The sequence below is a fragment of the Clavelina lepadiformis genome, chromosome 8 (genome assembly GCF_947623445.1).
Source record: "Clavelina lepadiformis chromosome 8, kaClaLepa1.1, whole genome shotgun sequence".
Classification (NCBI taxonomy): Eukaryota; Metazoa; Chordata; class Ascidiacea; order Aplousobranchia; family Clavelinidae; genus Clavelina; species Clavelina lepadiformis.
In genome coordinates, this window is record NC_135247.1 from 19,331,716 (window position 1) to 19,351,681 (window position 19,966).

The 19,966-nt window shown below is 40.1% G+C and overlaps 5 protein-coding genes across 6 annotated transcripts; 2 read left to right on the top strand and 3 right to left on the bottom strand.

Annotated features, from left to right (window-relative positions):
- Nucleotides 1-720: 720 nt before the first annotated feature.
- On the top strand, nucleotides 721-6,704 carry LOC143468485 (ubiquitin carboxyl-terminal hydrolase 20-like). Its single transcript, XM_076965736.1, has 23 exons — nucleotides 721-874; nucleotides 1,157-1,210; nucleotides 1,320-1,382; nucleotides 1,469-1,573; nucleotides 1,635-1,695; nucleotides 1,791-1,998; nucleotides 2,063-2,147; nucleotides 2,489-2,596; nucleotides 2,659-2,760; nucleotides 2,840-2,967; nucleotides 3,070-3,112; nucleotides 3,168-3,333; nucleotides 3,394-3,521; nucleotides 4,457-4,617; nucleotides 5,032-5,136; nucleotides 5,209-5,344; nucleotides 5,447-5,543; nucleotides 5,602-5,728; nucleotides 5,794-5,969; nucleotides 6,033-6,223; nucleotides 6,286-6,370; nucleotides 6,435-6,503; nucleotides 6,560-6,704. The coding sequence occupies exons 1-23, from the start codon at nucleotides 809-811 to the stop codon at nucleotides 6,682-6,684; spliced, it is 2,589 nt and encodes an 862-aa protein (XP_076821851.1). The 5' UTR covers nucleotides 721-808; the 3' UTR covers nucleotides 6,685-6,704.
- Nucleotides 6,705-7,429: 725 nt separating this feature from the next.
- On the bottom strand, nucleotides 7,430-10,776 carry LOC143468551 (intraflagellar transport protein 43 homolog A-like). The gene is made up of 3 exons (XM_076965854.1): nucleotides 10,593-10,776; nucleotides 8,244-8,541; nucleotides 7,430-7,745 (listed from the first exon to the last, which is right to left on the bottom strand). The coding sequence occupies exons 1-3, from the start codon at nucleotides 10,672-10,674 to the stop codon at nucleotides 7,523-7,525; spliced, it is 603 nt and encodes a 200-aa protein (XP_076821969.1). The 5' UTR covers nucleotides 10,675-10,776; the 3' UTR covers nucleotides 7,430-7,522.
- A 610-nt stretch (nucleotides 10,777-11,386) lies between these two features.
- LOC143468507 (FAD-dependent oxidoreductase domain-containing protein 1-like) lies at nucleotides 11,387-15,934 on the top strand. 2 transcript variants are annotated; one of them, XM_076965775.1, is made up of 11 exons: nucleotides 11,387-11,761; nucleotides 12,232-12,380; nucleotides 12,540-12,653; nucleotides 12,792-12,907; nucleotides 12,967-13,114; nucleotides 14,002-14,157; nucleotides 14,785-14,922; nucleotides 14,981-15,133; nucleotides 15,204-15,308; nucleotides 15,421-15,527; nucleotides 15,624-15,934. In XM_076965775.1, exons 1-11 carry the CDS (start codon nucleotides 11,557-11,559, stop codon nucleotides 15,775-15,777), a joined length of 1,545 nt encoding a protein of 514 aa, XP_076821890.1. In that variant the 5' UTR covers nucleotides 11,387-11,556; the 3' UTR covers nucleotides 15,778-15,934. The 2 variants fall into 2 exon arrangements, with proteins under 2 accessions (XP_076821890.1, XP_076821891.1); XM_076965776.1 differs by having other exon boundaries at nucleotides 11,389-11,761; nucleotides 12,232-12,418.
- On the bottom strand, nucleotides 15,791-16,941 carry LOC143468556 (calcium load-activated calcium channel-like). Its single transcript, XM_076965860.1, has 5 exons — nucleotides 16,814-16,941; nucleotides 16,621-16,698; nucleotides 16,381-16,558; nucleotides 16,173-16,317; nucleotides 15,791-16,113 (listed from the first exon to the last, which is right to left on the bottom strand). The coding sequence occupies exons 1-5, from the start codon at nucleotides 16,872-16,874 to the stop codon at nucleotides 16,021-16,023; spliced, it is 555 nt and encodes a 184-aa protein (XP_076821975.1). The 5' UTR covers nucleotides 16,875-16,941; the 3' UTR covers nucleotides 15,791-16,020.
- On the bottom strand, nucleotides 16,888-19,488 carry LOC143468533 (Golgi to ER traffic protein 4 homolog). Its single transcript, XM_076965819.1, has one exon. It carries the CDS (start codon nucleotides 18,204-18,206, stop codon nucleotides 17,274-17,276), a length of 933 nt encoding a protein of 310 aa, XP_076821934.1. The 5' UTR covers nucleotides 18,207-19,488; the 3' UTR covers nucleotides 16,888-17,273.
- Nucleotides 19,489-19,966: the final 478 nt, after the last annotated feature.

Sequence of the window (19,966 nt, forward strand, 5' to 3'; positions counted from 1 at the left end):
GCACAGGCATAACTTGACGAGGATAAACGTCTCAAAAGATCGTCTGTGTGCTTTCTAGTCTAAAAGACGTCTGACTCGAAGACGCGTACAGGCAATAAAGAGGAAAAACAATAATTCTTTGCGCAAATAAACGTGGTGTTCTGCCGCTATCTAGCGGAGATGGTGGTGAACGCTACAATGGATCAAGACTGTGTTTTAAAGTCTATTAGTCGCAGTGGGTAGCAGAGTAAAATCAACTGATCATGATTGTGAGTTGTGACTGGTGCAGGGCTAAACGACGTATAAAGTTATATACAACTCAAACCAATTAATCATAGAATGCGTCATAATTACCATAATTAAACAAAAATTGTTGTAAGAAAGTTACTTTTGATTTTTGAAATATTCATACAGACTATTAAAATTCTGCAATAACTTTTAAATTGCTGTCATTGGTATTGTGACTTTTTAAGGTTTTTGCTGGAAACACCGGTCGTAATTATTTTCCAATAATTCCTTGTCGATTTGCTTCAATCTTGTCTTAGCCTTGGCCAATAGACTGGCATACTGCCGGTATGGCTTGAATATAGGACCATGTACTGAGGCCACGCAAATTAGAATTATAGCGTAGGATCTAGGAATAGGATTTTATATTAGAAGCAAGTGCGTAGCTCGTGCGTCAACACCTAGGCTGCTTGCCCCACCTATAAGCCTATCTGTCGCGTTCGGCTTGGTAGGCTAGACTGTTCAATATTTGTCTTGAAATTGCAGCAGATTTTTAGCACAATAATTCAGTAATTATAAGATCAACTTTTTAGTTGAGACTTTGATGGCTTGTCTGCATTTACCTGAGGTTTGGGACAAGTCAAAAAGTGATCTTTTGAGGAAGTCCGAGGTATGTTTGTGCCAGACTGCTAACTTTGCAAATATCATTCTTCTGAAACTTTGCACTCTTAATAGTGTTTATGAGTGTGCCTGATATTTTGTATTCAGCAATTTAAATGTACAGTGGCTTGTACTTGAAACATATTTGTACTCATGTTGCTTTGTTCAATGGTAACCACAGCAATGAGAAATGCAAAAATTATTTTTTGTTTCTAATTTCTATGTGACGTCTTTGAAGAAAAGTTTTGATGAACTTTGAGATTTCTGCCTTCATAAATATTTTTATTGACAGGAAAGTTGTCAAGTTTGTCAGAGGACAGGACCTAATAACTGGGCATGCTTGCAGGTTGCTTTGGACATTTTTTGTTGTTAAACCGTTTCAATGTGAATTGATTGAACTTATTTCAGTGCCTTGTGTGAAATATAAGTTGTCATTATCAAAGAAATTTTCATAGGTCGGTTGTAATTTTGTTGGTTGCCCAGTGTCTGCTTCCAACCACAGCTCAACTCATTTTGAAGTAAGTTTTGTGATTTTGTCTGCTTGGTTTCGTTCAAGATCTTGGTGGCTATATCAGAACCTTGATCGTTTTGATTGAATTCACAGAAAGAAGGTCATTCAGTTGCTGTTAACTTAAAGTCGTTCCGCATCTGGTGCTACATTTGTCAAAAGGAAGGAAAAATCCCAGAATACTTCCAAGCTGTTGAAATGGTACGTGCACGGTTGGAAGTTTTTATTAGTTTGTATTTTAAGGCCTGCTTGTTTGTTTTAGAAAAAACTTAGAGCGTTGAAAGCTGATGGGCTTGTGAGGGAAAGTGCAGCGGCAGCAGAAGGTTTGCGACTGGTTTCAACAAGAACCAACCAGATTTGTTTTTCAGTAAGATTTTGGCTCGTTTGTGTTGAGTTTTTATGATTAAAATGTTCCCAGAAACGAGAGAAGACGAGGCGAAAGAATCTTTAATATCTCGTTGTGAAGACTTGGCTGCAATAGAGTTCACATCCCTGCAATCTCTTGACCTCGCGTGGGACTCGATGGATGACTCAGTGATAAATGACTTGAACCAAGGACTGACTGGCCTTCGTAACCTCGGCAACACGTGTTACATGAATGCTGCCCTGCAAAGTCTCTCCAACTGGTGAGAGGCACAAACCTGACACATGCACGTACGGAATTGGGCCACATGACCTTTTTATTTGCAGCCCCCACCTCACCCTCTACTTCTTGACCCTGGCCAAGTACCACGCAAGCAACCCCAAGAAGATGATGACACGTAGCTATTACAAAGTATGCTAACGTGCTTTAATATCATGTTTGGGGAATTACCATAAAAAGGGATTGAGTCAAATATTTGCGATCTTTCTTAAGGTTAAGGGTTATCTAGCTGCACTCGCATCGGGAATGGTTAATTTTAATTATCTTTAAGACCTCATCGCGTCATCTTTTCACCTCCACTGAAACTAGGCTACCATATGCTACAACATATTTGTTGCAAATCGTGGCCATTTTTTAAACTGCTAAGGACTTTTGCTACTGAAAGTTCAGGCGCCCTGGACTAGACCCTGTTATTAAATTTAGCTTTTATTTGTGGTAACTTTAAACATGCGGCATATTTTTCACAATCTCAGCTCATAATGCAAATGTGGCGCGGCTCGGCTTGTGCCAGCGTCACCCCATCCATGGTCAGTTCAACTCTTAAAGCAATCAACCCTTCATTTCGGGGTCACCAGCAGCAGGTACTGAGCTCTGATGTTTATAAGATTTTCCTGTGTTCTTGACATTTTCCCTCTTGCTCCAGGACACTCAGGAGTTCCTTCGATGTTTCATGGATTGTCTTCACGAGGAGATGAAGCATCCCATCCATGACTCCCATCCAATGAAGGGGGCTGGAGATGCCGGGGTGATTTGTTGATTTGTTGAACCCACGAGTCAAGATGACATTTCCTATTTTTACATAAAATTTCTTTGTTTTGTCACAGAGTGGTTTGTTGACTTCGTCTCACATGATCAATCAGAAGTTGAGTGACGAAGCCATCTCGTTGACTTTGAAATCTTCTTCATCGAATGAAAGTCCAATTTCAACAAGTGAAGATGATGTCAATAAAATGTAATTATAACATCTCTTATTTGTTGATTGGTGCAATTTAAAGGATGCAACTTCCATTACTATGGTTACCTTATTCTCATCAATAAAATATTCCTCACTCAGGTTGTCTTCAGAAAGCCGTGCTGCGATGAACCAATACTCAAAGGTGAGGATCCATTTTCTCTATTTCCCGCCTCCTATTAACTTCCGGACTTCATTAGGAACTTGATCAACTGCATGCATCGGGGTCACCATTGTTCCGGAGCTCATCGCTGCCATCAATCTCGAAGTTTGTGGATGAGGACATTGGTGAAGGGAGGGTGAGGAAACGGACAATCTCATCGCGATCCCCTACCCCCCGCAGGAAGGAGATGGAGGATGAGGAAGGTGAGGAGCGGACATTGTGTAGAGATTGACAACCTTTGATCCTTTGACCATGCTCTTTAGACAGAAGAGAGCTACAGAAGAGCGTGGAGTACAGCAGTGTGATCTCAGACATATTTGACGGAACCCTGAGGAGCTCCGTCCACTGCAGAACCTGCCTGTCCGTCTCCCACACGAGGGAGACATTCCAGGTAAAAATGCTGATACCGCAATAGTTGTTTATTTCAAGGACGTGTAGCAGCAGTTGATTATCAATTACACATAATATTACTAGACCAATGGTTCCCAAACTATGGTACGCGTACCACTAGTGGTACACGAAGGTCTTCCAGGTGGTACGCGAGCAAGTTATCAAGTTCACACCAAACGATCACAAAAGATCTTTTATTGTCGTCGGCATTATTTTAATTCAAATAAATTAGGTAGAGCGTGAAATTTCATGCTATATTCTCTACTGAATACTAATTCCTTAGGGTATTGACGCATTGGATTGTAAAACAGGGTTTCTTTGTAACGAAATAGAACGTCATTAATTACTACGTAGCAAATCCTTGAAGTCAGTTTTTGTAATACCTTAGTTATGCTGTAGCACTGTAGCGAGGGCGGTAAAAGTTCGACTAATTTTTGTTTAATATTCACGAGCCTTTAGTAAACATTTTGCCTATCATTTTTTATTTTTGAATTCTGGAGTTTTGTCGGATCACCTACAATGTAGGTGGTACGAGAACGCTGCATGAACCAAAAAAATGGTACGCGAGTAGATAAAGTTTGGGAACCACTGTACTAGACGGGTGCGATTAGTTTTTTTGTCGTTTCTATTGTTAGTCGACTATTGTCAAACTAACGCCTCAATCTTATGATTGCCTTCATAACTAAATGATTGGCACCGAGGTAACCAATCAGATTAAGAATAGAGTGAGATCATGAAAGAGAACAAACAACATCAAACTCACCAACTTTCATCTGCATTTATCACACGCGTGACACATCATGGCGTGACACATCATGGCATGACACGTCTACCGCATGATCTCACTGCAAGGTTCTCTCATACCAGCATCGGACCATCACTCGTAATGTTTTAATGACAACATCTTGGTAATCGACATCATATTTGCTCATGCAGGATCTTTCTCTTCCGATCCCGGGCAAAGATGACACGGCACGACTCCACGGATTCTCACAAGCACCCCTCCATCTTGTTACTACGGCGTCCTCTAGTGGCCCATGTGCTGACTCCGAGGGGTACGGAAGCGGTCTATTCAAGGTCTGGGACTGGTTGAAAAGGTCAGAGGTTACTTGTGATTGTCATCCGGGGACCAACCCTTTCTTAATTATGATGTCATTTATGAGGTCGCATTTCTATAATAGAAATAAAATGAGGATGCAAAGTAGGATTTTGGCATAAAGTGTCATGGTGGGGTGAACGGTGCAGGAGCCGACTAATTCAGTGTTTGTCAAAATTAAACTTGATCAAATTATTTCCTTCCTGACCCATGATAAGCTCGGATTGAAAAATTTGGGAACTTCAAAACATAATAATATGTCTATGTGCAGAAGGAATTTGCCAACAATGCAACTCGACTTTAAGAAGTTGCTGTGATTTGAGCTATAAATAGTTCAACATTGCTGTGTGCGGTATTGAGTATAAATCCATGCTTGACATTAATCGTTGCCATGGTGACATTATATATTGCGCAGTTGGATCTGGGGACCGGAAGTGACGTTGGTTGATTGCCTTTCCGCCTTCTTCTCTGCTGATGAGCTGAAAGGGGAGAATATGTACAGCTGTGACAAGTGTAAAAAGTACACTCACTGCTGCGTTAAAACGCCGCCGAGTTTCTACAGGATATTTTGAGACTGTGATTTATTCTTCAGACTTCGCAATGGTGTGAAATATTGCCGCTTGTTGGAGCTACCCGAAGTCCTCTGCGTTCATTTGAAAAGATTTCGTCACGAGTACCTCACCTCATACTCCACCAAGATATCTTCGTCTGTTGTTTTCCCGCTCCAGGTGCTAGTGACGTAGCGTGATATGGGGATGGTTGTCGTGGCCAACGTATATTTCTAACGACTGCTGCGACCAATTGTGTAACCACTGACGTCATCTTTGCAGGGGCTTGACCTGAGCCAATACGCGGCCCCGGACTGCGCGTCCCGGCAAAGAGTCTACGATCTCTCGTCAGTGATTGTCCACCAAGGAAGCGCAGGAGGTAATTCCTCATTGTCACGTCTTCACTCGCACACACTGCAACGCATTTCTCTGCGCAGGTGGTCATTACATTTCCTACTGCAAAAATCCCCGGAACGGAAACTGGTACGAGTTCGACGATCAATACGTCACACAGGTCGACGCAAGCGCAGTAGCCAGCGCAGAGGCTTACGTTCTCTTTTATAGGTTTGTTGTGATGTCATGGCTCACTTGCCCCCTCACGCTATGCGCTGACCTTTAAACTTTAACAGCAAAGTGACCAGCACAGAGGTCATCCAAGGTCGGGAGAACGTGGTCGCCCTCCAGCGGTCAGCCGATCGGCCGGCGCTAATGAGATTTTACGTCTCTCTGCAGTGGATGGTCAAGTTTCAAACATTCGCCGAACCTGGACCAATCAACAACGATTACTTCGTTTGCCCGCACGGAGGTCGGCCATTGTGACGTAATTACTCCGATTTCGTTAGACTTATAACGTAATATGTTTCGGCAGATGTGAAGCCTGATCTGTTCGCGGACATTGGTGACAGGGTTTGTTGCGTCACAGAACAAGTGTGGCATGTCATGCATGAGCGATTTGGGGGAGGCCCCTCTGTATCCCATCTCCAGCCATGCGTGACTTGTATCCAGGAGAGCGAGATTTTACGTAAAAGGCGGGAAACAGAATGTGCGACGTACAATGAGGTTGGTGACGTCAGTTATTGTATAGCAAGCACCTTGGGTGTAACTCGATTTCATTCTTTCAGCTCCGTAACAAATACGGCTCCGCCACCAACTACATAAGCATGGCTTGGTTCCGCAAGTGGCAGAGCTTTATCCAATCAGACGAAGGTTTGTCATGTGATAATTATGTTATTATGACGTCACACTTACCTTGGTATCCCTGCATTTTCAGATCCGCCCGATGAAATAGACAACGGTCCGATCGCGGCTAGCAGGGATGGAATTATCACCTTGCGTACTGGTAAGATGTATAAGTCGCCCCATGTTGTCGCTTTTACTGATTTTATGACGTCATAGATGGCGATTATGGTGTGATAACAAGGGAGGCATGGAACTACTTGCATTCCAAATATGGTGGTGGTCCGGTGATTGCCCGGCAGTGCAACCAATTTTCTGATGACGTAGAGATGGACGTTGATTAATAAAACTGATGATTGTGTAACTTGTTTCTTCTCGTCGTGATGTGGTGTTTAATTTAATGCCCTGACCCCGGGGTGGCTACCAATATTTATCCACCTGCTTATGATAACGTGTTGTTAAAACCTCTTGCATGGTATGGAGTTTTACTTGCTGTGATATAAATATATGAAACTACGTCACAATGAGAAAATGAAACGGGTATTCACGTTATTGCAGCTAACTGACGACACATCGATGGTCGTTCAGTCTGACATAAATGCAATAATGTCATATAACTTACAACATGGTTGGTTAGTAGTGGTTACGTCTTTTGGGTAAAAGTTCGTTAGACTTTAGACCAGGGGTTCCCAACCGGTGGTACGCGAGCAGCTCTCCGTTGCATGCGATAAACAGTATAGTAGTATAACAATTTAATTTTGAGTTGCTAAAATATGCGAACAACACTTTTATTTCTTTCCGTACTAAATTCTCTGCACTCAGTAAGCTACTTTTGTCGATCTTGCTCCCTGCTGTCATTGTTATTAATACAATGCTGCTGTGCGAATATTGGATCAAATTAGTTGTTTTGAAAATAGTGGTACGTGTTGACAATCCGTGGTGGCTAAGTGGTACGAGAACATAAAAAGGTTGGGAACCCCTGCTTTAGACCGATACAACCAAACAAAGAAAGAATCCATGAATGCTTTCCGCAGGATGCGCTACTGCTTTAGATCTAACTCATTTCATTCCTGATATAATACAACTCCCCACATTATGGACGTGTGTCTTAACATAGCAGGTTGGTAAACAGAAATACAAGTTTCTTCAATAAGATGTGCACAGTGTAAGATAAAACAGACATCAAACAACTCTGTCCGTGTTTGATTTACGGCGGTCTCCATCATGAGATGACGGCTTCATTGCTGTTGATACATCGGCGAATAATCTTCCCCAATCCCATCCAACGTCCTTCTCCTCCCTGACCTCGGCCTCCGATGACAAATTCTTCACTAAAACCTTAAGATCAATGTTGCCATCAAGTGTCCGGAATGCTGACCGATTCATCAAATCCACGTCAAGTTCCCTGCAATGATAAGACGTACTTGAAGGTTTGAGCACCATGCTCATGATTACAACCCGGGTTCGATACAGAGTTGTGCTATTGTTGTAAGTAATGCTCTTGAGCAAGACATAACTAATTTCAAATATACGAGCAAGACGACATGAAACTGGATGTGGTGTCCTTTAAAACTTGCTTAACTCCAGCGTCTTGGAATCATCGCGAGTTAGTTTTGTAAAAAACTTTTTAAGTTCCATGATAAAGTTTGTAAATTACTAAACCAAAAAGGATTTTCACATCTACGCAACTTTTAATCTTTAGTAAAAAACTGATCAAGCATCTATTTAACTTTGATAACTGAAAGAAAACATGGCATGGTTGTTATCAGCAGCACCAAGAACAGGCTCACTAGCTCGCCTGTCACTTGTTATTTTAGATAAATCTGATTGAAAGGGTTTTATTTTATTCTTTGGTTTTAAAATTCTACACATCAAAAACAATTCTTATGGCAACTGATCTTACTTGTAAGTCGCGATGCTGGTCGAAATCTCAGGGGCAACGGCGACCTCTTGTGTCATGTCATCATCATTAAGATCATCGAGATCAGGAATCTCCTGCATCTCATCGTCATCTGATTTGTCGCTTTCATTTGCAATCAGTCTTGAGTCAAAGATATCTTCGGTTTGGTTTGTCTTGCTTGTATTCCAGCCCATCTGGCGCCGAGGTGGCCTCATTACTGCACTTCTTGGCTTTTCTGATAACCCTTCATCTGTATTCATGGCAACATCATCTTCTTGGGGGTCAAGATCCACATTAAGTTCTGCCCTCAGGAATGTAAGAATACAACCGTAAATCCTTTTGAAGTAAGCAGACTGGAGTCTATCATAAGTTTCTGACAAGACTAAATGCCAGCGTGTACATATAATATTACAATCAATATCTTCAGACTGAGGAAATCTTTGCAAAAGTTATAAATACAATGATCCCGTTACGCTAGGGTGCCGGTTACTTGTCTTTTGTTCTAGTTCTGATCAGGGCTGGGGAGCCGGAGCTGGAGCCTTTTTAAACATTTCTTGTGGAGCCGGAGCTGGAGCTGGAGCTACAAAATATTTATCAGCTCCAGCTCCAGTATTGAATATAACAAACTTTAATAATTTGTCTTAGCTGCTATTTTTAAAACCTCATGCTGCAGTGCAGACTTCTAAACCATTGCATCCTACTGTGACAAATGCTACAAAACGCTCTTAATGGAGCCGGAGCCGCTGTTTAAAAGTTTATAGCTCCGGAGCTGGAGCTAGTGGATGAATGCTTGATAGCTCCGGAGCTGGAGCCGGAGCCTATGCTTTTTTGCAGTGGCTCCCCAGCCCTGGTTCTGATGGACCCGAATGGAAAATAGGGCAGCTTTTAATGAAGAGTTGCCGTGCACAGAAGCCTCGATTCTTTGTTTCTAATAAACTGACTGTCAAACAACCAGCTTTTCTTTGTTTGCTTATGATAAATCGGTGCGAAAATAAAAAATTGATGTGCACGTAAATAAATCTCGTGTGTGCAGCTGCTACAGTTTCGAGTATGGCTGTTGGATAGCATATACATTTTTTTATCTATTTTTTGATATTTTTATATTACACAAATTTGGAACTGTTCACCTGATCACTTGAGTCATTGAACAGAAGCGTGTTTTATACCTTGCTGAAGAGGGCGTTACATCACAATATGTTGCATTACATCACAATACATGTCGGCTCGGTAGCCGAGTGGTTCGAGGGCTGGCCTCGCAATAAATGAGGCTCAGATTCCGATTTCAATGCAGATGGTGCTGTGCCCTTGGGTAACGCGCTAATGAAACTTGCTCAGTCCACTTGTCAGCCTACTCAGTAGATCTGGTGGGCAGTTCTAAATGCGGGTAATACTATAAAACAGTCAAAAGCCAAAATAAAAAAATGTGTGACATTTGGAAGTTGCAAAAAGACAAGCTCGGTAACCTGGGCTGGATCGATGAGGAATCATCACCGGGTTTAACTCATGAAAAAGACTTTCATCAGTCCCGGGACATCATCATCATTCCATACTATACAATGGTAGTGCAACTGGGAAGTCAGATACGTTTTAGATTTTTTACAAACCACAGTTTCAAACAGCTTCATCACTAAGCCAATACATCTAAAAACGTGCATACCAATACCTTTACATGTAGAAAACATCTAGATCAGAATACCAGCGAAGTGACTATTTCACAAGTGTCCGTTAATCGAAGTTGCTGGATCACAATACGGTGACTGGCAGATATTCAGTGATGGGTTTATCACTCTTGTTTTATACGGACAGAAGATTCTGTGGTGTAGTGGTTAACAATGGGGCTCATATGCTGGAGGCCTCGGGTTCGAATCTTGCTATTGTTTCAATTTTTTTTATTTATTTAAATTTATTTTTTATCTAATTTAGTCATGAGAGGTGAGAGTTTGGGTCGGAGGGGATCAGTTTTAAATTAATCTAGACTTTGGGGAAAAAATGTGATTTTAAGTTGAAAAATGCCGTTTATTTCAATTTGCAGCCTAGCAAGAGAAGTGAGAGTTTAGGTCAGAAGGGATTAGTTTTAGGTTAATAAAACCTTTGAATACATTAGTACGTCGTTTTTCGTTGTAAATTCGCATACATTTCGATTCACTGGCTAGCGTAATTGCCGTTTACCGTATTCGTAATTTCTTACTTCGGTAAACGGCGCCGGTAATATAAGTGTCTACTTCACCATCCGCCGTCTACCAAAGTACCTATTTCCAAAATCGGTAACCAGCAGCCGGTGAAATAGAAGCTGTCGACTGGCAGAGCTATGAAAACCAGCCGAATACACGCCACACTGTAGAAACTACAAACCTGGACTCTCATTAGCTCGAGCTCTTCTACCTTTCTTTGGTCGTGACTTTGTTGAAGCACCTAAAGAAAAATCAGAATCCATTCTATTACAATACCAGGCAGAGATAAATTTGATAACAATAACGCTGAAGTCAACCACAGTTACCAACTTGTCAGGGGACAAGAATCTAGAAATTTGTCAAAATACTGGTAAGAATTCCAGATGAATTTCTTGCTGTCATTTCATAGACATCTTGTTGCAATAATCAAGTTTAGCAGATTCTCACTAACGCTACTGTATTTCTGTTTGGTGTCATGGACAAAATACCTTGACAAAGCGTACCGTATGCAAAAAGTATGTGATAAGTTTCGTAGAACGATATTGAACAGACAATAAAATGTTTTGGTGGTGGACTTTGTAATGTTCTGCTCGAAGCAACAAAAAAATAAAATATCATCGTAAATTTGCATGTGTTTTAAAATGTTACCATCAACTACAATCACAAGCCTACTTTTTGTAGCCTTTTAAACATCGTTTACGCTGTATAATCAAAAAATAGCAAATATGTACAGGTTATCACGCTCTTTTTGAACATAGACTGCCGAATGCATGTTCGCTGACCATTTCCAAATACTTGTACACCACCATACCTAGTCTATTCACTTTAAAACATCACTAAGATGATGTCACAAAAACAAAACTACCAATTTCGATGGGGGGTGAGGATCAAATTAAACGGCGACCACCAACGATCAAGCGAAAATATGAAAAAATACCACTTTACGCTTGCATAGCTAGCGAACAGTGTTCGCCATCCGCTGTTCGCTAGATTGACTGATGTCAGATATAGGCTATGACTGAGTCTGTGTCTCTGTGTATCTGTAATGACTGTGCAATAAAGAGATAATCTTGGCTAGACCTATGTGCAATAGTTTTATTTAATTGTAAATTAATTTAAAAGGCAGAACTGCAACAATACTAGCTATGTTGATGAAAAAAGCTATTAAACTCCTTCCATGTATTGAGTCGTTTGATTATTTTCAAACCACGACCAATTTTCTGCCGAGATACTTTCAACCCCTGCGTTCAATTTCATGCGAGCACATGAAAGCTCCGTTCAAAGATCACGAAGTTTTTGACGGGCACCGAGAGAACCCGGATGCCAGGGACGGTCCAGTCATTTTGCCAGGTGCATGCTCTTTCTTCTCCTGAGAAGAGATTTTGGTGGTTTTGACGAGAAATCGTGTTTGCAAAGTTTAAAATTTTAGCGTGTTCTGCTATAACTTAGTCCTTTGTTATAAACCATGATGCAGGCTAGGCCTATGCGGCAAAATTTTGTTCACTTGTTGATGAGTACAATGTACGCACATTTTCTCGTCATAAACTGCTGTACTTTGCAGACGAGGCCACGCCTACCGTAACAACTCGCTGCATATAGATTGTGATTTTTCAATCGTTTAGGTTTGCTTTTAGACCTGATGCTATGTTGGAAACGACTTTTTCCTGCACGGTTATGGCGAAAAGAAAATGAATGAACTTGACAGCATTTTGTTAATCGCAATGTTTGCTTATTTACAAAAATTTTTCTGAAGTAGGTTTATTTATGTATGAAACACATTCATAATTGAAGAAATATGAACAGGATTTTGTTCATTGCAGGCAATACTGCGGACTACCTTATAATTGGTGGTGGCATTATGGGGCAGGCTCTGGCATACAATCTTTGGAAATTTATTGAAAGAACGTCTCCAATGAAAGCGACAAAGCACATGTCATGCACCATAGCTATTGTGGAGAAGGAACCATCGGTACTGACTCGCTGCTTTATGAATATGGAGATTTTAGAGTTGCGTTGTTGTTTCAATAATAATATAAAATTGCAGCGAGCATTCAGTTTGTTGATTAACTGGTATAGATGGTTTTATATTTTTTGAATTGCAACAAGTCTACTTGCTCATTGTGCACAGCTGGCAAATTCTGCTACAGCATTATCAGTGGGTGGGATACGGTCCCAATTTTCACATCCATCAAATGTTAAATTGTCGATGGAATCTGCAAATTTTTTGAGGAAAATAAAGCTGGTAAGTCGGTTGGCCTAGCGTAAAGCATTAATATTGCTGTCAAATTAATGAACTGGTTTTCACAGATTATAACTACCTTTCTCATGTATAATTATAATCCGCTTCTTGAAGAGAGTTTATTTTAATGTGTTCATTCAGCACCTGAGCACCGTACGTCAACCGAACCCTGATGTTCAATACAACCCTCAAGGCTATCTCATGATGGCAACAGCAGCTGGGGCTGAACAGCTGATGAAAAATTACAACACACAAATGTAAATGGCATCTTGTTGCAATGAAGACAGGCTTTAATTTTAATGACAGCGTTTTGCAGTGAATGTGGGGCAAAAATTATGCTTTTCACTCAACAACACCTGAAAGATACATTTCCATGGATGAACGTGGAAGGGATCGAGCTTGCCACCTATGGACTCGAAAATGAGGGCTGGTTTGATCCATCGTCACTTGCTGCTGCGTATAAGGTGAGATAGCGCCATTTCAGTGAAGCAGGAAATGAAAGTGAGATCATGTGACCGTGACAATCCTTTCACATAACTTTGATCCAAGCGCATATGGAACAGCTTTTGCCCACCATTTAAAAGCAGAAGCATAAAGAAAATAACTTGTAATATTCTAACGATATGTGGCACATTTTATGCAAGGTCAAAGTTAAGCAATACAAAGTGGAATTATATGTGTTGGACAAAGCTAATATAAGTAAACCTTTAATCAAAGAATACATGTCAGTGTTCAATAATTATCCATTCTTTACATGATGCCATCCCAGGTAGGGTTACCATATTTTCGTGGCCTAAAATCCGGACACTCTTTAGTGCCCATTAGCGGTTTTTAAAAATGAGGTATGAACACATTGTCTGTCAATATGACGTCACAGTAGCAATCCATTGTATACCGGAGTGGGTTTTTGAACATAGTGTCGTGAATTCACTAGGCTATTGAGCTATTTCTGATTTGACCTCTGGTGATCTCTAGGCTAGGGTCTAGGTCAGACACGTCGCGTGCCACGTGTTGGACACCCCTGATTTACAGGATTATTCCCGCAATTCTAATTCCCCCAAAACGCCCATCATAAAATTCCGGACATTTGAGCATTTTTTAAAATTCCTCCCGGACGCAAAATTTAACCCTACATTCCGGACATGTCCGGAATTTTCCGGACGGTATGGCAACCCTAATCCCAGGAAACCAGCAAAGTAACCCAGTTATTAGTACAGATAGTTCCATTTCAATCAGAATTTGACTTAAATATCAACAGAATTTTGGAATGGTCACATGATCTCGTTTCTTCGTGTTAGCAGAAAATAATTGCACCATGGTCACTCGTTTCACACCAGTGTTTACCTTTCAGCACAAAAATTTGTCATTTTGCGTAAACCAGCTCAAAGGAGAGGTTGTCGGATTTAAGAAAGAAATCTTAAAAGATCGTAGCGACGTCTCTTTGCCTGTCACCCATTCAAATGAAGGCAGAATTATAAACGTTGATGAGAGGATTGATGGGGTTTATGTGAGATTTTATTTATCTGAAAGAATTATCCCAGAATGCTTTCATTGGTGACCCAGCGTGCGGTTCTCAACCTTTTTTTAACATGACAAAAGTTTCTTTTCAATTTGGATGTTCTTGGCCTTTTGTTCTACCATATCACTAATTAATTGTAATTAACCACGGTCCCTTAACACTCAGAAATTCTAATTTTTTTCTTGGCACTAAATCCTACTAAAGGACGACGACACCGTAATAAATTGCAATAAGAACATCGGACGCTAATATCTAATAAGTAATAACGACATATCTATCCTACAAGCATGCTCAAGAAAGAGCACTTTGTTTCTTTGCTGTTTTTGTCATAAAACGTAATATGACACAACAAACACAAAAAATATCACAGATTATTTAACAATGGTTATGGTTGATGAATAAGAAACGTTTATATGCAGTTTCAAGTATTCTAAATCAAAAACAAAACTGTAGCCATGAAAGAAATGCCTGACAACTTAAATATGGGCCACAACGAAAAGATTAAGTGACCCAACAGACAATGCATGGTGACCTAAGTTTGGTAACGACCCATAGGTTGAGAACCCATGGCCTATTGGATGTCTATGGTGTGTATATTTCATACTGTTGCTGCAGCTGAAAATGCCGGAACATGAAAAGCCGGTCTACATCAAGTGTCACATGATGTTCAACTGCGCAGGGGCTGAGTCTGGGCAACTTGCTCAGCTTGCCGGCATCGGAACCGACCAATCACATCCCATTCTCAAGCACAAGGTTGTTGTTGTGTCATCCGCCCCAATTTTATTGATTTCTAGTTATATTTCTATGGCAGCTTCCTGTTGAGAGGAGGAAACGTTATGTCTATGTATTCCACTGCCCCGATGGACCCATGTTTGACTGCCCTATGATCATCGACCCATCAGGGGTCTATGTCAGACGAGAGGGTTTGGGGGGGAAGTATATTTGTGGGAGCTCACCACCAGAGGTCAGACTTTATGGAGATTGCCATAATTTGTGTTGAAACATTAAAAGCATAACTAGATGTCTATGTTTAGGATGAGGAACCTGACACGAAAGATTTGGAAGTTAATTATGATTATTTCTATGAAGCGATTTGGCCCAAACTGGCCTACAGAGTCCCTGTGTTTGAGAAATTAAAGGTTATTCCTTGTCCAAAAGTGTTAAACGTTTTATCGCTGTCGATGATAATCAATTTCTATTTTGATAAATTACTTCAAGAAATGGATTTTTTAGAAATTTTTCTTTATGCAGGTCACATCAGCCTGGGCAGGTTTTTATGATTACAACGCTTATGACCAAAACGCAGTCATAGGGCAGCATCCTTACTACAGTAATATGGCATTTCTCACTGGTTTCAGGTAGCACGTTCAAACTCATTTGATAATAAAAAACCAATAGTTGGCAATTTTCTGTAAAAATTGCGAGGTCAAGCCGCCTGACTGTTCTCGTTGCAGTGGTCACGGGATCCAACAAGCTCAAGCGGCATCGAGGGCTTTAGCGGAACAAATTGTGAATGGGATCAAAGATGGGGAACGAGCAGAGTTGGAACCTTTCTCTTTCATGAGAATAATTGAAAACAGGCCACTGCTCGAGAATGAAATTATTTGATATCCATGACAAATCTTCAATAGCAATTTTATTTTTTGTACATTGCAATATATGCACGCTGCTTTATATCTTGCATTTGAGCAGCAGTCCAGCTGTGGGAATTATTTTTGCACTTGTGTGTTACATGGTCCGAGTAAATTTGTAATTTAAAAGAGAAGGGTGGTTGGTAAATGTTATATTCAATTATGATATCTATGGGACAAAAAAGGTAAAAATATAACACGACTTAAAATCGTCTTCATTTTATTTATTTGTGGCTTGTGGAGGTTGGAAGAGACCTCCTCCTTGTTTAGCAGCAGCTCTTGATGGAGCAAATCCGAGAAGTTTCTGGATATTCTGGAAGAAATGAGAAAATTTTGAAGTGATCCTGATGAACACAATGATGAGGATCTCACCTGTCTGATGGACATCGTGCAGAGGATATAGAGGAAGATGAAGGAACAATCCGTGAAGTCACTTCCCGGCAATCCACGATGCGAGATGCCTTGGAACAAGCCAAGTGGAACGAAAGGCAATTTTGCAACGATGCGGCCCTCAAACCTGGTCAAAAGTCAGAATATTGATGGTGGCTGCAGCTGCAGCCTAATATTCTCGATCACTTACACAGAGTTCAATGTGCCCAGGAGAGCAGTGAAGCAGAAACCGATCGCAAACATCGACTTCATCCGAACTGCAGAGAGATCTCTATTGTGGTTTTTCAGCTTTTCTTCCTCAAGATTCAGTCTTCGTTTCTGGTTCTTACTAGCTGCTGATTCACCCAGAGCTTCTTTCCGCTTTTCCACTGAAACGGCAACCCCACCATCAGTGAAATTACCAAACCATTAACTATCAGTTGCTGCTTACGTTTCTTGCTTTGCTTGTCGACTTCATTCTTGAGTTTTTGATATTTCTCCGTTCTATAAACCATGAGCCAAGTAAGACCTGTGCAGAATGTTGGAAAGTTTTACTTCAATGCATCAGTGCAATTTAAACTAAAAGCAAAAAAATAGCAACTAAAGATTAAATCAATTTGGTCTGGTTGGAATTCTTCACTTACCCTCTGCAAGTAAAGCAGTTACAACCGAAATAAATACAATCAGCAAGCTATCTCCTAACATGATTTCAAGTTAATCTGGCAAGAAACCAAATTTAGATTCATTGCAACATTTATATATCTCATAATGCTTATGCAAAACCATTCAAAAAATTATTTAAAGTGTTTGACCAGGCCAGCCAACGATTGAGGACTGGAAACTCAACACCACATAACTGCAAAATAATAACAAACAGAACTCTTACTGAGAATTAAATGTTCAAATATGTTGATGATCTACAGTTATAAATAAAACATCACAAGCACACAAATGTCTTCAGATGATTACAGCAAGCAAACCACATAAGCCATCATCTCACCAAAATATGTGGTGAGCGGAGTAGAAAATTTACACATTGTATCAAACATTTTTGCAGCAGAGAAAAATATACAGAGATTGGCCAATATTTCAGAAAAAAATTCATCAATCCAAGTCCTCAACAGTGAGGGAGGCAGACTTGTCATTGCCCTTGTCACTCTCATCATCAAAGAAACTTTTCATTAAATTTTCAAAAAAACCTTGAGGTTTTTCGTTTGTTGTGACCAATCCAAAATAATGTTGAGCAATTTTCTCCAAGTAATTAAAGTAGAGAATGTCTCTTTGGAGAGAGGGTTGGTAAAGTTCACACAAAACAGTGAACATCGGCAACTGACAATCTTTCACAGAAACCAGAAGAAAATAAATAAAGTTGATAAGAGGATATTTATATGGAGGCCCCGAACCAATCAGTGGATGGGACGTTGTGTAAGAAATGAAGACGTTGTTAGCAGCCTCATCACATTTTGTACAAAGAAGTTGTAAAATGGCTTGCACAGGAAACAAATCCACTTCACCAGCCAAACCATGATGTAATGAATAGTCTTGAAGCATCTTCCCAAAATTAGCACCATCGCCGGAATAGAGAAAATGCCGTCTTGCTTCAGCAAACATTTTGCTTTTCCAATAATTCACAGCAAACTTTTGCCGCAGTTGCTTGTTGCCAGTTTTTGGTGCATCAGCACAAGTTGCTGACCAGGCGACGGCGCGTTTTTCAAATGATTCCTTTTCCACCATATCATTGGGAAGCAAGACATGCATTTCACCAAGAGTCTCAATTATGTCATCATTTGCAACATCACTGGAAAACTTTTCCAATGATTCAACAAACAACATGCACAATTGAGATGCACTTCCAAATTCAGAATTCTCAAACAAAAAGATTGCTCCAGACCTGACCAGGTCACGTGCATCCTGGAACCTTTTCTTTGCATTGTATCTGTGATACAAAGTGGTGTAAAGCTGGTGGGCTTCATAAAAGTTGCAAGAACTTTTACTTTTTGCCAATTTTTCTTCTATTCTTGCCAACGCATTACTCATTTTTATCAAAAACACAGATGAAATGGTAAAATTATCCTGTTGGCTTGGGCTAAAATGCTAAATCATCAAAATATTTAAAACAAAACAAGATGCAAGTGAATATAGATACACATATGACATTTAAAGATACAAGAAATTTCTGGAATATGTCAGACTGCATAATTTGATACTTTTCGCCAAGATTTTGGGAGTGTAGAAGCAAAATTTCAGTGTTCACCGTGACTCTGGTCCGTATCATATATTTCATTAAATTTTAAGTATATACACAGCTGCCTGATGAGTGAAAGGTTTAAATTTTAACACAAAAGTTTGTTCAAGTGATATATAATATATGGACTTTTTAATTTGAGGTACCTACCAATGGGAGGTGCTGCTTTAATGCAGCGACTTGCTTACCACTATCACTTGAAGAAGGGACCACAAACGCAAAGTCTACACTTGTTATCATTATATAGTCAACTATGAGTAGTTTTGGCAAGCGTGTACAACCACCACAACACATTGCACGAAGCAAAAACTTATTCATAGCAGAGAAAATGTTTAGGTTAAGATCATCAAAGCCTTACAAATAAGACATAACAATTAGCCAAATTTCCATTAGAGTCGTTGAAAATTTATCCGGCTCACAGATATGTCGTTACTGAACCTATAGTTGCTGGTATTAGACTAGAAATGCACTGGATAAAGATTGAATGGGTGAACACTTGGCTAGTTGTTGCACATCAGCACACCCAAGATCTCAAAGAATCCTACCATGAAATATACAGACCGACTGTGACTCGTGGCCTTGCAGGCTGCCAGGCACGTGCGGCGTTTGTGGTAGGCAAGGTACAGCGTTTTATAATACAAAACTGAGAAAAAAGTAATGTTTCCTTATTAAAGAGAACGCTTTTATATCGTTTTGACCAAAAAATCTCGGGCGTGCCATACTTTGCATTCTGGGGAATAACTTACAGGCTTAGCAGCTAAACAACTTATTGGCTTTCCATAAGAAGTTCTGAAGTTTGAGACTCAGTCGAGAAAAGAAAATAAAAGATGTCGGTTGCTTTTATTTCATCACATCTTCGCTACCCTTTACAGCCTATAGCTGGGGTCTAGTATACAAAGGCATCCCGTGGTCGTGCACTTGCATACAAGACCTAGAAAGCTTTTGACTTGCAATTTACTCCTTCCCGAACATTTCCGGTGTATCATAAAAACTTTCGACACAAGTTGCCACTTTAAATTCAATTTTTGGCAATTTGAACAATAAATTAATGTATGCATGATTGCTGCCTGCGTCAGTCTGGCAGAATCCTAACAGAATCATAGTGCCCGTAAGTTTTGACGTGTTTCCAACAAAAAAAATAAAAATGACTGAGTGATGAAACCATAGATATCGTATATATAATAACTAGATATCTAACTACCTTGCGCTTGCGCTTTAAGAAGTGAAGCCAGTATGGGTCCGCCATTTTGTCAACATATGCGACCAGAAACGCTCTTGCGCATATGTGTGGAATGGAACATATGAAAGGATTATGTGAGATTGGCAAATAGTAATAAAATGGAAAGACGTTTTTTATGATGCAGACGATGCTAAGCAATATTCCTAAAGCTCAATTGCGTATTTAAAGGGTGTTTAACGTTGAAATAGCCTAGATAGTGGAACCTAGGCTAGACCTAGATTTCTAGGCTACCGGCAATTTGCAAAAATTTGTGTAGTGTAAGTACTAATTATTCATCTGATTTTAGAAATATTTGTTTCATAATGGTTACTT

Bases quoted from the DNA above. Each gene is read 5' to 3' on its own strand.
- LOC143468485 (XM_076965736.1), top strand. From the start codon at position 809: ATGGCTTGTCTGCATTTACCTGAGGTTTGGGACAAGTCAAAAAGTGAT. The intron at 1,999-2,062 runs GTGAGAGGCACA...TTTTATTTGCAG, and splicing joins CTGCAAAGTCTCTCCAACTG to CCCCCACCTCACCCTCTACT. The intron at 2,761-2,839 runs GTGATTTGTTGA...GTTTTGTCACAG, and splicing joins AGGGGGCTGGAGATGCCGGG to AGTGGTTTGTTGACTTCGTC.
- LOC143468551 (XM_076965854.1), bottom strand. From the start codon at position 10,674: ATGGATTCTGATTTTTCTTTAGGTGCTTCAACAAAGTCACGACCAAAG. The intron at 8,542-10,592 runs GTTTGTAGTTTC...TCCTGAGGGCAG, and splicing joins TCGAGCTAATGAGAGTCCAG to AACTTAATGTGGATCTTGAC. The intron at 7,746-8,243 runs GTAAGATCAGTT...TTATCATTGCAG, and splicing joins ACCAGCATCGCGACTTACAA to GGAACTTGACGTGGATTTGA.
- LOC143468507 (XM_076965775.1), top strand. From the start codon at position 11,557: ATGTTGATGAAAAAAGCTATTAAACTCCTTCCATGTATTGAGTCGTTT. The intron at 13,115-14,001 runs GTGAGATAGCGC...TTTACCTTTCAG, and splicing joins CACTTGCTGCTGCGTATAAG to CACAAAAATTTGTCATTTTG. The intron at 15,528-15,623 runs GTAGCACGTTCA...TTCTCGTTGCAG, and splicing joins GCATTTCTCACTGGTTTCAG to TGGTCACGGGATCCAACAAG.
- LOC143468556 (XM_076965860.1), bottom strand. From the start codon at position 16,874: ATGTTAGGAGATAGCTTGCTGATTGTATTTATTTCGGTTGTAACTGCT. The intron at 16,559-16,620 runs GTAAGCAGCAAC...TTGCCGTTTCAG, and splicing joins CGACAAGCAAAGCAAGAAAC to TGGAAAAGCGGAAAGAAGCT. The intron at 16,114-16,172 runs GTGAGATCCTCA...CATTTCTTCCAG, and splicing joins GCACGATGTCCATCAGACAG to AATATCCAGAAACTTCTCGG.
- LOC143468533 (XM_076965819.1), bottom strand. From the start codon at position 18,206: ATGAGTAATGCGTTGGCAAGAATAGAAGAAAAATTGGCAAAAAGTAAA.